The sequence below is a fragment of the Montipora capricornis genome, chromosome 2, assembly GCF_036669925.1.
Source record: "Montipora capricornis isolate CH-2021 chromosome 2, ASM3666992v2, whole genome shotgun sequence".
In the NCBI taxonomy this organism is placed as follows: Eukaryota; Metazoa; Cnidaria; class Anthozoa; order Scleractinia; family Acroporidae; genus Montipora; species Montipora capricornis.
In genome coordinates, this window is record NC_090884.1 from 13,596,818 (window position 1) to 13,609,317 (window position 12,500).

At 40.0% G+C, this 12,500-nt stretch overlaps 1 protein-coding gene across 2 annotated transcripts in view; it reads left to right on the forward strand.

Annotated features, from left to right (window-relative positions):
- LOC138038895 (beta-1,3-galactosyl-O-glycosyl-glycoprotein beta-1,6-N-acetylglucosaminyltransferase 3-like) overlaps positions 1 to 12,500 on the forward strand; it is a 47,613-nt gene that overhangs the window by 20,879 nt on the left and 14,234 nt on the right. For both annotated transcript variants that reach the window (XM_068884975.1, XM_068884974.1), the window contains exons 2-3: positions 5,440 to 5,838; positions 6,121 to 6,211. In XM_068884975.1, the coding sequence (XP_068741076.1) occupies positions 5,837 to 5,838; positions 6,121 to 6,211 (93 nt within the window). In that variant the 5' untranslated portion in view covers positions 5,440 to 5,836. The remainder of the gene's footprint in view (positions 1 to 5,439; positions 5,839 to 6,120; positions 6,212 to 12,500) is intronic.

A 12,500-nucleotide genomic window follows, 5' to 3' on the forward strand; every position in this document is an offset into this window, starting at 1 on the left:
CATTGAAACTTACAAATATACTGTAGGTCATGGATGTGAATCGCTAAATGAAGACTAATAAATATCTTGCTGGAACTTGTTTATTGTTCATTATTTATTGTTCATTATGCATCAATCAATTCCACCCCCCCCCCCCCCCCGGAGCAACTGCGGGGCATTTACTGAAGTTGTCAGTCCCGGGGGTGGGGCATTCGCAATTTTATGGTGGCCCGGGGGCTGGGCATTAGCCTACCCCGGGACGACCCCCGGGCATTTGACACACGCGTTTTCGAATTAACGTGGAAGAGTTTATCGGAAAAGACGAGGCCTTCGTTAAAGACTGGCTTGTCCGTCACGGACTCGAAAAACTTGTGGATATTTTTAAAGGTTTTCTCAATTTTAGGTATTTCTTCATTTATACTTGTAAGCATATGAATATATAAAAGCGACAAGGTGAACTAATATCACAAAACAATCACTGACGTGAAGACTGCGTAAACACGACTACTTCGCATTTCGCATTCAAAACTAGCCTAGCAATTTTTAAATTCATGAAAGCGGAGTTATATGAAACACTGAAGGGTGAGAATTCAAAAGATGTGATCTTCAAGACAGATCTTGCGATGAGAGATCATTTGAGATGTCTTGATTCTTGACAGACAAAGTAGCCTGCGAATACAGGCGCCTATTGGAAGGCGACGATCCCGGGGGCGGAGCATTTGCCCTCCTTCTTCGTCCCCACCCCGGGGCATTTACACAGCTTATGTGTCCCCACCCCGGGGAATTTGCCGATTTATAAAAAAAATGCCAATGCCCGGGGATTAGCCAGGGGGTGGGGATGGGCACTGCTGGAATTGACTGATGCATTACAAGCCGTGTCCGTAGCCAAATGGCTAAGGTCTTATGTAGTTATGTAGAGCTGCCTGTTGAGACTGCAATGATTTTTGTATCGGAAAAACTAAACGACGACTGCATGACAGAAAAACTGAGCATTATTCCTGATAAAGTTAGATAAAAAGTTAAACGAAATCGAATCACAACCCGGACTATTTGTTTCTTTACATACCAGTTTGTGTTGATAACGCAATGATGAAGCAATAATGTTCCTATTAAATTTATACATATTTATGCACAGTGAAACATCGATTATTCGGGCGTTGTCAAGATTTTTTTTCCGGTCAAAATTTGTTCGTGAATATTAATTAATAAGGATGAAAAATGTTACTTAAGAGCGCGTGTCACCTTGCTTTTATTGTTGACTCCGAGCTGTTTTGTCGCTTAGTGAAATCCTATGCCATATTTAGTTCTTCAGCCTTTGCATCGATTTTTCGCGATCTTCTCTCAGTCGTTACATTTATTTGGCAATAATCTTCCAACATCACTGCGATGGGTGTTTTTTCTCCTCGTTTGGTCACGACGAGGCATAATTCAGATGTTCTCTTTCCTGACACTGCAAATCACCCAGTAATTTTCATATATGTTTTTTGTCGGAGTTTCAAGGTTCCCTATATTTACATATCCAGTCTGGCATCTAATTCAATATGATTGGCTTATTCAGAGCATGCGCCTGCAAGTAATACAGGACTCTCTCTTTTCCCTGTGTTCCAGGCCCATTTGCAGGGCGGGGTAAGAGGGAGTCCCGGAACAGGACTAGAAGGGTTAGTGCAAATAAGAGGTTTCGAATTGTCCGCGTTTTGATGTTTCCGGTTGCTGCTTAAATAATTTAATAATTTTCTTTGTTTTCCTCTACAGAAAAATTCATTGCCTAACTAGTGAATTCCACGGTACATTTTATATATACGCTAAAAACCGATGTCGCATGAATCACGAAGCCATGAGTACGATCTCGGTTTTTCGAGTGAAATTTACTTTGGAATTCACCAGTTTGGCAATGAATTTTTCTTCAACCGCATGAGTTTTAAAAGAAAACCAGCATATCCTCAGGAACTGTCAATAGCCAGCGAAAAGAAATCACGCTAAAATTAGAAGCCTTAAAAAAAGCTCAAGGTCAGTTCAAGGTCAAAGAAGAGTTTCACTTTCTCTTTCGCTCTTCTTTCGTTTCTGTTCTAGACATAGGTCCTCCAGGCATCATGTAACCTTGTCAGACCTTTTAAAGATAGAGCGATTTTCAAATGAGTGTCGGAATACCAAAACCAAAGTAATTACTTTGGCCAATCAAAAAGGACGGAGACAACCCAGTAAACCAATCAAAACTCGAAGTAATTACACGTAGCCGACAAAAAGAGCGGGAAAACAATTTGTTTTGTTTTTAGTTCTGATTGGTTGAAAAGAGCCACGAGAACTTTGAACCAATCACTGAGTGAAGTAATGCAAAACCAAAGTAATTCGCTAATTACTTTCGACACTCAATTGAAAATCGCCCTAGGCCAAAAATTTCAATACAGAGAAGAAAAAAATCAGCTCTAAGCAAATTAAAAATAAACACTTAGCTTTAAGTTTATATCCCTCCGATGCTTGACTTGAATAACTGCGTGGCCACCAGTGTGGACCACAGATATCATGATATGTCAAACTGGATTGAAACCAGCGAAAAATGCAGAAAGAAAACATCTCCCAAACCGTTTTCCACCTGAACACGAAAAGCGTTGACTGTGTAAGAGCTATACTTGATGTAGTATAGCCGTGTAGCCGATCCTCGTTTTACCTAGGTTACACACTCATATAAATTAAGCCGAGAGAAAATTAGGGGAAGGTTAATTAACAAGTGCCTTTTCTCTCTTTCTTCTAAGTTTGACCACTCTAGAAAATTTAGTACCACTGATAATCGAATAGAGTAATCAGTACTAGTAATAATCCGTGCTGCTCCATATTGTAACTCTTGTGATTTTTCAGCACGTGTTTTGGAGCACTCGCCGTCTAGCACGAAACTGAAAAAATTCATGAGCTATTCGCAGCTCGGGAACGTCCCTTATAGAGGGTCATAAAGGGGTAAAATGGGAGCTGGGATTGAACCGATTTTTTGGTGGGAAATGGGATTTTGTTTCCGGGAATAATAAATGAAGAGTCCTTGGCGAGAATGGGATTTGCATTATCAGAGGTTCGTAGGTATTAGTTCTGCTCAAAATTCCTGATATCCTATATTTCATGCGGTCTTCTTGAGTTCCTGGCCACTACTATGTGAGAGTGAGGACCATCCTGATGCTAACAGAGTTGTTTTTTATCCTCAAAGCTCCCTACTTACAACATTTCAACCTCTAATACGGCGGTAAACCCACTGCAACCACTGCGATCACTCGAAAAGAAGAGGTTCAGATGAGGTATTGGGCAAGGCGCCATGGTAAATTTGTCAGGCATAGGAACCGAAGCGTCCTTGAATGTACCCTACCGATTTGCACGACCTTAGGCCTAGGAGGGTGTGATCCAACGAGGAGACGGACCGAACGAGCGCCGGGAGCTTGAGGATCTAGGGGGGTCCGGGAACATGTTCCCTTTAGAATTTTTGAAAAGAAGTTTCTCTGACACTGCATTTCGTGTGTTTTGAAGGCGGTATGATTTGAAAACAGGCAGGCAAAAGAGAAATTAAAACGCGGATATTACTTTTGAACTTCAAAATTGATTTTTTATGGCGCAGAGACTACTTACTATACGCGTGTATTTTACAGTGTCACTATTTAAAATGAAGAAAAACAGAAATAAAATTGAAAAACGTTTTTATTCACTGGGTATGCTGTAGCAATGCAAAGTGCTGATCATCATGATCTTTCAGGTAGCGTGCCAAGCTCAAGCCTGTTGGGTACTTCCTAGCAAACAAATAAATGTCTTCCAGATCAATGTCTGTACTAAGAGTGCGTGTACATCTATAGACTAAATTTTTAAAAACTCCGTCACCGGCTGCCAATCAAACATGGAATATAGTTACATATGTTTTTGCTTATTTACTTCAAACAGTGTTAATCGCTTAAAAATCGTTGGTCAACAAAAAAGTGACCTCTGCAGCCTGTCGGAGATGTGAGGGGGGGGGGGGGGGGCACTAGTCACTCGCTAGTGGGATTGGGATTTTATCGACATTTCGACTTTCCCCCTCCCCCTTCATGACCCTCCCCATACTCCAAAACGTCTAGCACCGTCAAAACATAAAGCAAAAACAAAATTGTTTCACAAATCAAGGGCTGTATATATTTGATGCAAATTTCTTTTGAATTGCATGTACTGTTCGTTTGATTTTCCGCGTGTTAATGTATAGTACCAAAATAACTTAAGGACAATAACTCTGGATGCAGATGTTGAATACGTAGTTCACAAATTCTCATAAGAAATTGTAAATGTGATTCAACATTGCCCCAATATTGTCAACTTGACACTCTAGACATCTCTTGTGTTCCTACAAAAATCAGACTTCATTTTCGTACTGTAGTACCATTCTTAAATTGAAATCAACCCATCCAACTGGTCGCACTAACTGGTTGAGGCATTCGAGTAAATTGGCTACGTCATTCGAAACAGAAGTGCCAACTCCACTTTTTCTTGTTTTTGAAATAGCGTTTACTATCATTCTTTAGGCTTATATGACAGCATCAATTACTTTCTATCACACAATACTCTGTCCCAGTAACTTATGAAAAAAGTCACGAAATCAGTAACAAAAACAATAAACCCAAATATTGTGAGCCTTAAGCTCTAAATTAATTTTGTTTTACTACAATCGGTATCTTATTTGTATTGTCATACCTTTGTTGTATTGAAACCAAATCTTCATTGGCTAGCTCAGGGATTAGTGGAGTAAACAACTTCACTGCTTCTCCTTTCCAAAATAGCGTTTACCATCAACCTTCAGGCTCATAAATTAAACATTCACTAATGGTTTGTACTAATTATCTTGTCATTATCACTCTGTCACAAAACCTTATTTCCTTTGATTTTACAAAGCCTACTGATTCAGCATTAAAAGAGCGTAACTAATAATGCTGCTGAAAATCCGATCCTCGATCTCACGTATCGATCAAGTAACATTGACTTTCTGCTGTTTGGCAGTAAAAGAAAGTTTCCATTTACAAAATTAGCCCTCAAACACTTGAACTTGGCGTAACGACAGTAGATTACTTCTTTCCTGCGTTTTTTGAGGTCACAGCATATTCCTTGCGGAGATCAAAGTCGTGCTGCCATGTAACAAAAGGAAATGAAATTAGTCTAGCAAAAGCATAATATACATATAGAAAGATAAAATAACTTCATTTTAAACTATTAAAATATATATACCAATAAATACCATTCTCCGTAATAGGAAAATTGCTGTGTGCAATTATGATTTGATAGATGCTCTAAAAACATTATGATATATTTACAATATCAAACTAGGTAGTTGAGAAGGGAATAAAAAGTAAAGCTAAATGATAGTTAAGATAGTTCGGCATAGTTAAAAATCATGGCTGTAGGATTTTCTTGAGTCAGGTATGCATCAATTACATTAATAGTTGGCTTCCTACTTCTTGCTCTCCTCAGACAAAGTAACGCAGAGCGGAAGATGACGATGAATATAGATGCACAAACGTATGCAGAGGAGCTGGGCATGAAATTAGAATTACAGTACCCGCTACCGTCAGGGTCAACAGACGAAGTTGAGAGTATAGAGGGGAAGAAGATTGGACCGTGGGTCAAAGAAGTTGTGCTGAACAAACGCTGTGAGAACATTCGATATGGGATCCTTGGTCCACTGAATGGGGAAACAGTGTGTACTCCAAAGTCATTATGCCAAAAGCCAATATTAGTGACAGGGCCCGTGCACACAAGTGATCAAGCAACACAAGCTTATGCTTAATTCTCTGTCAGTTTACAAATGGTGCAGGAAAAGGCTTACACCTTCAAGCGCACATGAAAAGTGCAAGGTGTGCCCAAAAAAATGTAAATATCCTTTCTTTTTCATTGCTGCCTGCATAATTATATTGTTTTTCTTTGTGCTTGCATCTCAAGTGTGTTCATTTATCTCAGTTTATCTGAACTGTTCGTTGCTACTTTTTTTAATTGTGCATGAAATATCTTATTTTGGTATGGAAAATATTGTGTGAAATAAAGCTTAGGAGTGGGAAATCCTGATTGTAGAGTGTTTGCTTTTGTTACCAGATTTTCCTCCAACAACTGGGTGAGCCTTCACTGTAACAATCCTTTTGTCAATTTTCATTGTAGGTTCCAGGGAGGATTTCCTCAAAATGCCTTAGAAAATAATAGATTCATGACTAGACTCCCACTCCTACTCCTTGTCAAAGTCATCAGACAGGTAAACTTTGGTACATGTAGTTGGGTGCTCAAATTATTTTGAAGTTCAAACTCGAATAAGCCAATGCAATTCTAGGCTGGTGTGAATGGTTCACAGGTCAGGTCACAGGTCAGCTCACAAGTTATTGTTTTGACCAATGCTGAAACAACCCTAACCCTTTACAAAGACTAACCAGTCTTACTGTAATTGAATTTGAGCATCAGTGACCTAACCTGTGTTTTTTTGTGATTTCAAATTATTCCATTATTGACCACCCAGTTTCTACAAATGATTTGTGTCTTTCCAATCCTGGCCTAAAGTGCATTGTAGTGTCAGCGAGCGAACAACGCAGCACAACGAATCACTTGCTGGTGTAGGTTATTCAATGAAAGACAGAGTTATTAATTTAACTCTTTTCCCATCTACCCAGCTACAACAAAAAGCTACTCGAAATCAAATTTCTCAAAAAGTATTTAAAGTTAGGGAGAAAGCAATACATCATTTTAAAGCTAAAATAAGCTTTCCAATAACTTCTTTACAGAGAACTAAAACATTTTTTCAAAGGAAAATGTAAAGGAAAAAAATGAAAAATAAAATAACACAAAAATCAGTTTTCCACACGAATTTGTGGATACAAAATAAAAAATATTTCTCAATCTATTTGCTTTCTTGGACATACATTTGACGGCAAACTAATCAGGCACGAATCCTATTATTTTCGGATTTATTTTTTTCAGTAATCCGATTAGCGATAATTTGTAACATGATAATTTGATGAAAGTGTCAAATTTCGGACCCGTTACTACTGCAACGAGACATCACATTGCGAAAAAGTAACCTCTGTTGGCCAAAAACCACTCAAATTACCGCTTTTTCGCGGAAAATTCATCCCAAAGGATAAAATAATTCGCTGGGCATGTAGTCAAGGCAAATATGTAAGATTTGGAACGAAAACGGTTAGCTTTCAATTGGTTAATTGGTTAGCTTTCCATGGGTTCTTAGACTTAAACTCAGCCTCCCTCTACGCCCGTGGGAAAGTGCCACCCCTCCGAGGATGGGCTTCAATTGGCCTGAAGTGAAATGCCCTTCATGTAGGCGTAACAAAAGCTACAAAGACGAGATTTTCAAGGAAACTGGGACCATATCTCCCCAGTGAACACGCCAAATTTGAAAATGGCGGCCTCCTACGAATCACTAGCAGCTAAATACAGGAATTGCACCGACCAGCGGTCTGGGTAAAAACATTGGTTTGGTGTTGGGGCTCTCATTCTCGCGGGCTCAAATTTGTAATATCTGTACAAGTGAATGACGGGAACTACAGTAGGTCGGTGCAATTCCTGTATTTAGCAGCTACGAATCCAACAAGAAGGTACTTGAGTGTACCAATTTCAAGAGGATGCTACGTAAAAGAGCTAATTTATTAATACCTAACAGCAATTGCAACCCCCTATACCTCAGACGTAAAAACAGGACTGAATTTTTAAAAATGGTTTTACTTAATCGCTCCTGATTAACTAACAGTGACAATATACTACGGTTTGCAGTAAGAGCTTGAAGACTTCGTGTGCTTACCTTGAAAATCCTCTGCTTTCTAGTCCATTCATGTCATCAGGGTAATCGTGTTAAACGCCAAGAACACACTATGAGTATGAATTTACTTCACGTTTCGCAAATTCTCTTCCACCTGGCACTCCGTGCACAATGAGACGTAGTTCATACAATCAAAATAAGTCGTCCCATCTCTTCACGTGAAAAGACCCACCGAACCCATGCATGATAAATGTTTCCAGCTGAGTACAAATACACTACTCAGTACCCAAGATGGACCAGATTCATGTAAATGATTCACATTCCTATGGTGCGACGCGCTTTGAGCACGGTTGAACGCGAAGGGCCTGTGGAGGAGGCGGCTACAAATGGACCACAAATGCCTTCTTCCAATCCCTTTTTTGGCGGTCGATCATCTCCCCACAATTTCTCCCCACCCCTCTGAAGTGAAAGAAGAATGACTGGAAGGAGAAAACCTGGGAACGAGGGATGATAAGATTTTGTAACGCTGCCCTTCTCCCCACTACCAGCGCGGTCGCTCGCTCTGCTCCCCACGATATCATTCTCCTTAGATAACGGGATCTAAATATGGAAAATGAGAGCGGAAAATGTCGGCGCAAAGCCACAAAAACACACGGCAAAAGCAAAATATTGGTAATGCAACATTCAAACAATACAAATGTTACATTCGTCCCAGCTATAACGCGCGCTTGTAATAATAAATGACGTCGGCCGCTTGCCGTCCATCGGCACATCACGCAGAGTGCTGGAGTAGCTCAACCGGGAGAAACTTGAGGAAACCTCAATCAGCTCAATTCAACGGTTGACAAATAGCCACACGAATTTGTTAGTGCTTCTTCATGTATCGAAAAGGTATCGAAGTTCCTAGGCAACCTAGACCTCTCCGAACAGATATTTCGCAGAAAACCATCGTTGGGTGCCCCTGCTTTTAGTTTGTAGTTGTTAAAGGACTGAACTACAGCAAACATCAGAACTGAAGATGGCATGACACATGGTGGTAGTACATGTAATGTCATCAAAAAGATTCAATTTCATCCGAAAGAGAGACCATCAGGTATGATATGAGTAATTTGATCATGCTCATGTTGGTGAGAAAACAAGACATGATAATGGGCAATTGTTGTATGTACAAGGCCTATAGAGTGTACGTGGATACCTTTATCACACCAATCACCAAACAAGGAAGAGTTACGTTTCTGCAAACGTTGGCCGTGTTGCACTTACATGTATATTTCCACCCTGGTCAGAGTTTTTCCCTGTCTTTGTGTGGGCCCTATTCCATTAGTAGGGCTAAGGCTAACGCGGTTTAAATGTAAGTAAGATTTTGTTTAAGATTTTTGATCTTAATAAGATCTTATCATATTTGCTTATCAAATTTTCTTCCAAAATTTAATGTTGTTGAAATTTTAAGACCTTGTAAGTTCTTTAAAAAAATCTTACAAGATCTTAGGACCATTTTACTTGATCTTACCAAAAGATCTCACACGATCTTAGTCAAGATCCCAAAAGATCTTAGTAAAAATGTTACAAGATATTAGTCAAGATCCTATTTATACAAAATCTTACCAGATCTAGTAAGAATCTTAAAAAAGATCTTAGAAACGATCTTACAAGTTCTAAGTAATGATCCTACCGGTCAGTATAAAATGCAGACTGCAGACTGCAGACCGGGTTTAAAATGGAGACTGAGGCCTGAATTGTCGCACAAGGCTGTGCTCTAAAGAAAATTTCGGGGAACCCTTCGGGCTCCCAAGCATTTCAGCCGGGGTGTCCAGTCCTCCAAGTTGGTCGCCCGAATTAATTAATTATTTATTTAATTAATTATCTGGAGGTCAACAACGCAGCAAGATCTTCATCCATTTCTCTCTCAATAAAACATTGCTGCTACTACTCTGGTGATCGTCGAACTCGCTAGTGCAAGAAAAACCGGCAACCCGTCAAATTTCTCACGTCATAATTGAGAAAGATAGACGAGAAAAGCGGCAATGCCACCGATGTTTTTCAGGTTTAAAGGTGAAAAAGAAAAGATTGCGGCAGGTTTATGTAAAGACGTTTGGGTCTAATACATGTAAATCGTCTTACTGGTTAGTTGGGTTGAAAATAAATTTTCAAAACGCGAATCAATGCCGCTAGATTCCCGTTGAGCTTTTGTGAAAACTGCCGTGAAACAATGAAACCACCGAGGCCCAAAAGCTATCCGGTTTTTTTTTGAGCAAGTCATCTTGATCTGGACGAAAATCATCGCTACGAGACAGAGCTAAAGTTTTTTGTCTTTATATTATCAGTAAAATGTTTAGTGGAATGAGTTTTTTGTGGATTCGATCGAAGGGCCAGTCACAGCGTTATTTGTTTAGGGCACGCATTGATTTGTCACTAAACCAAATACAACGCGGGATTGCTAAAGCGTATACTCTCTAACGCCCGCGGGATTGCTCTCTAAAAATACTAAATTTGCATAAGGGACGATTTCCGGGTTCATACAGAAGTTAGTTGCACCACTTCGCCGGCCGCGCTTTAACACTGTCAGAGCAGACGTAACAACTCCTTTTTTAAAACTATAACCAAGAAATGCCAAACTCCACGTTCCAAATTTAATGCTATTTTTTGAGAAAGAATCGAAATTCGAGCGGCCGCCGGCCGTCACGTGCAAAGTCACGGATTGTGGTACATGTGAAATCATGTGGAACGGCTTTTGACCGATTGTTTCGTACGAAGAAGTAACATTTTCTTAGGGCCGATTTACACGGTACGATTTTTGTCGCCTGCGACAACGGCTTACGACAGGCCCACGACATGATTTACGATTGTTGTGTACGTCAGAAATAATGTCATAGCATTTTAAAACATGTTTTAAAACGCTGCGACAATCGTAAGTCATATCGTAGGCCTGTCGTGAGCTTGTCGCACGCGACAAAAATCGTACCAAGCATGGTTAATCCTCGATTAACTATGTACCGAGTAAATCGGCCTTTAGAGGTTTCGTAAACTGTAACCACCTGCATATTAAAATTTTTCGCCGCCTTATCTGCTAGAAATACAATAAGCCAGAGTGCCCGGCTGGACGACCGGATAATTTTTCTCACTCGCCCGAAGCCAAATGTTAGTCGCCTCAGGCGACCGGGAATGGAATGGACCGGGCGCCGTTTATAATCGCATCGTCTGATGCGCGATATATTTTCAATAATAGGGTCCCGACAGTTCGAAGAAATAAACGTCGAATCACTTACCTCGGGGAAAAAACAGCGAAAAGATCGTTAGCGAAAACAGTAAGCAAAGCAAATTGTTTTCAGTGAACTTGTCCAGATAACCTCATTCTCGGTAGTATCATTTGTATGGCGTACTCGCCCTAGTCTTTCTCGTTAAACTTCGCCGTATGAGTCCCTGTAGATCGTTTTCACTGTCATGCAACAAAAAAATAAAATCGAAACCGTTCAATGGAAAAAAGCCAAAAAAGCTGGATTGTCATAGGAAACAAATTCATAGATCAACTCTCGAATTCCCAGATCTGTGCGTTACATGTCCATCAAGACACCTCAAGTTGCGAATTTGATGGCGACGCTGTGTGTCATCATGCATGAATGAAAGTTTGAAACGAGAGAGGCCGCTGTGGAAAATAGGAGGAAGGGAAAAGATGTTCAACATATCGAGCTAAGAAAATTAAGCAGTACAGATTTTTTGAGGGGAATCAGTATTTTCAAGTAACTTAATCAGTATTAAAAATCAACACACAGTTGCTCCACCAACACATCTTAAATCAGTGCATGAACATTGGATAAAATAGGACTTGAGTTTCAAGAAACTCATTTAGACTGTGAAAACAGGTGAAACACAGATCACCTAATCCAACATCCAACTGAGACTACAGTGTAAATGTGACAAGTGATAAAACATGACCGTTGTTGACATTGCAGTAGCCACTTTCGTGCTCTAAATTGCAGTTCTAACCATGAATGCGCTACAAACCAAAACGGCTTCAAAAATGTATTATTATTATTATTATTATTATTATTATTTCTATAAGCAAAATAACCTGCTAGAAAAGACCTCTTCCTAATTCCATTGCATACTTATGTAACCAAGCAAGCCTACAAAGCACCTTTTTTTATATTTTCAACCTTTACTCAGATCATTTTCATGTGAATAAGAGCATGGACGGTAGTATCGAAAACGAAGATCTCGAAAACGAAGACCGAAGACCTAAGACCCCGAAAACGAAGACCTCGAAAACAAAGACCTCGAAAACGAAGACCGACTCGAAAACTGACGTACAATTAAGTTCAATTCAAATGTTATGTTTGAAGAGTTAGTCCTAAGCAGATCTAAGGGGCCGATTACATGAGCCGGGCTGGTCCTGTTAAGCGTGCTGGCTCGTTTAGCCGAGATACCGGCACGTCTAAGAAACACACCAAAAATCAAGTTTGCGATTACATGGAAAAATCTCCAACCGGGTTAGCCGAAATCCCGGCATTACGATGCCGGGATCCCGGCTGGCCGGGCTCAGATTTTTACCTTGTAATCGCCTTCAACGGGACAGCGATTTCTAACCGGTCAGTGTAAAACCTTCAGTGAGCTATTGATCGTCGTTCTGAGAAGCCAAAAAATATCCAGTTTAACGCTATGGTTGATAATTATGGCGCGAAACACTTTTTCCACCATTCTCGTGTCGGACTTCACGTGACGTCATCAAAACTAAAAAATAAAGAATTATCAATCCTTTTTAGATTTTAGTTTAGTTAGTTAT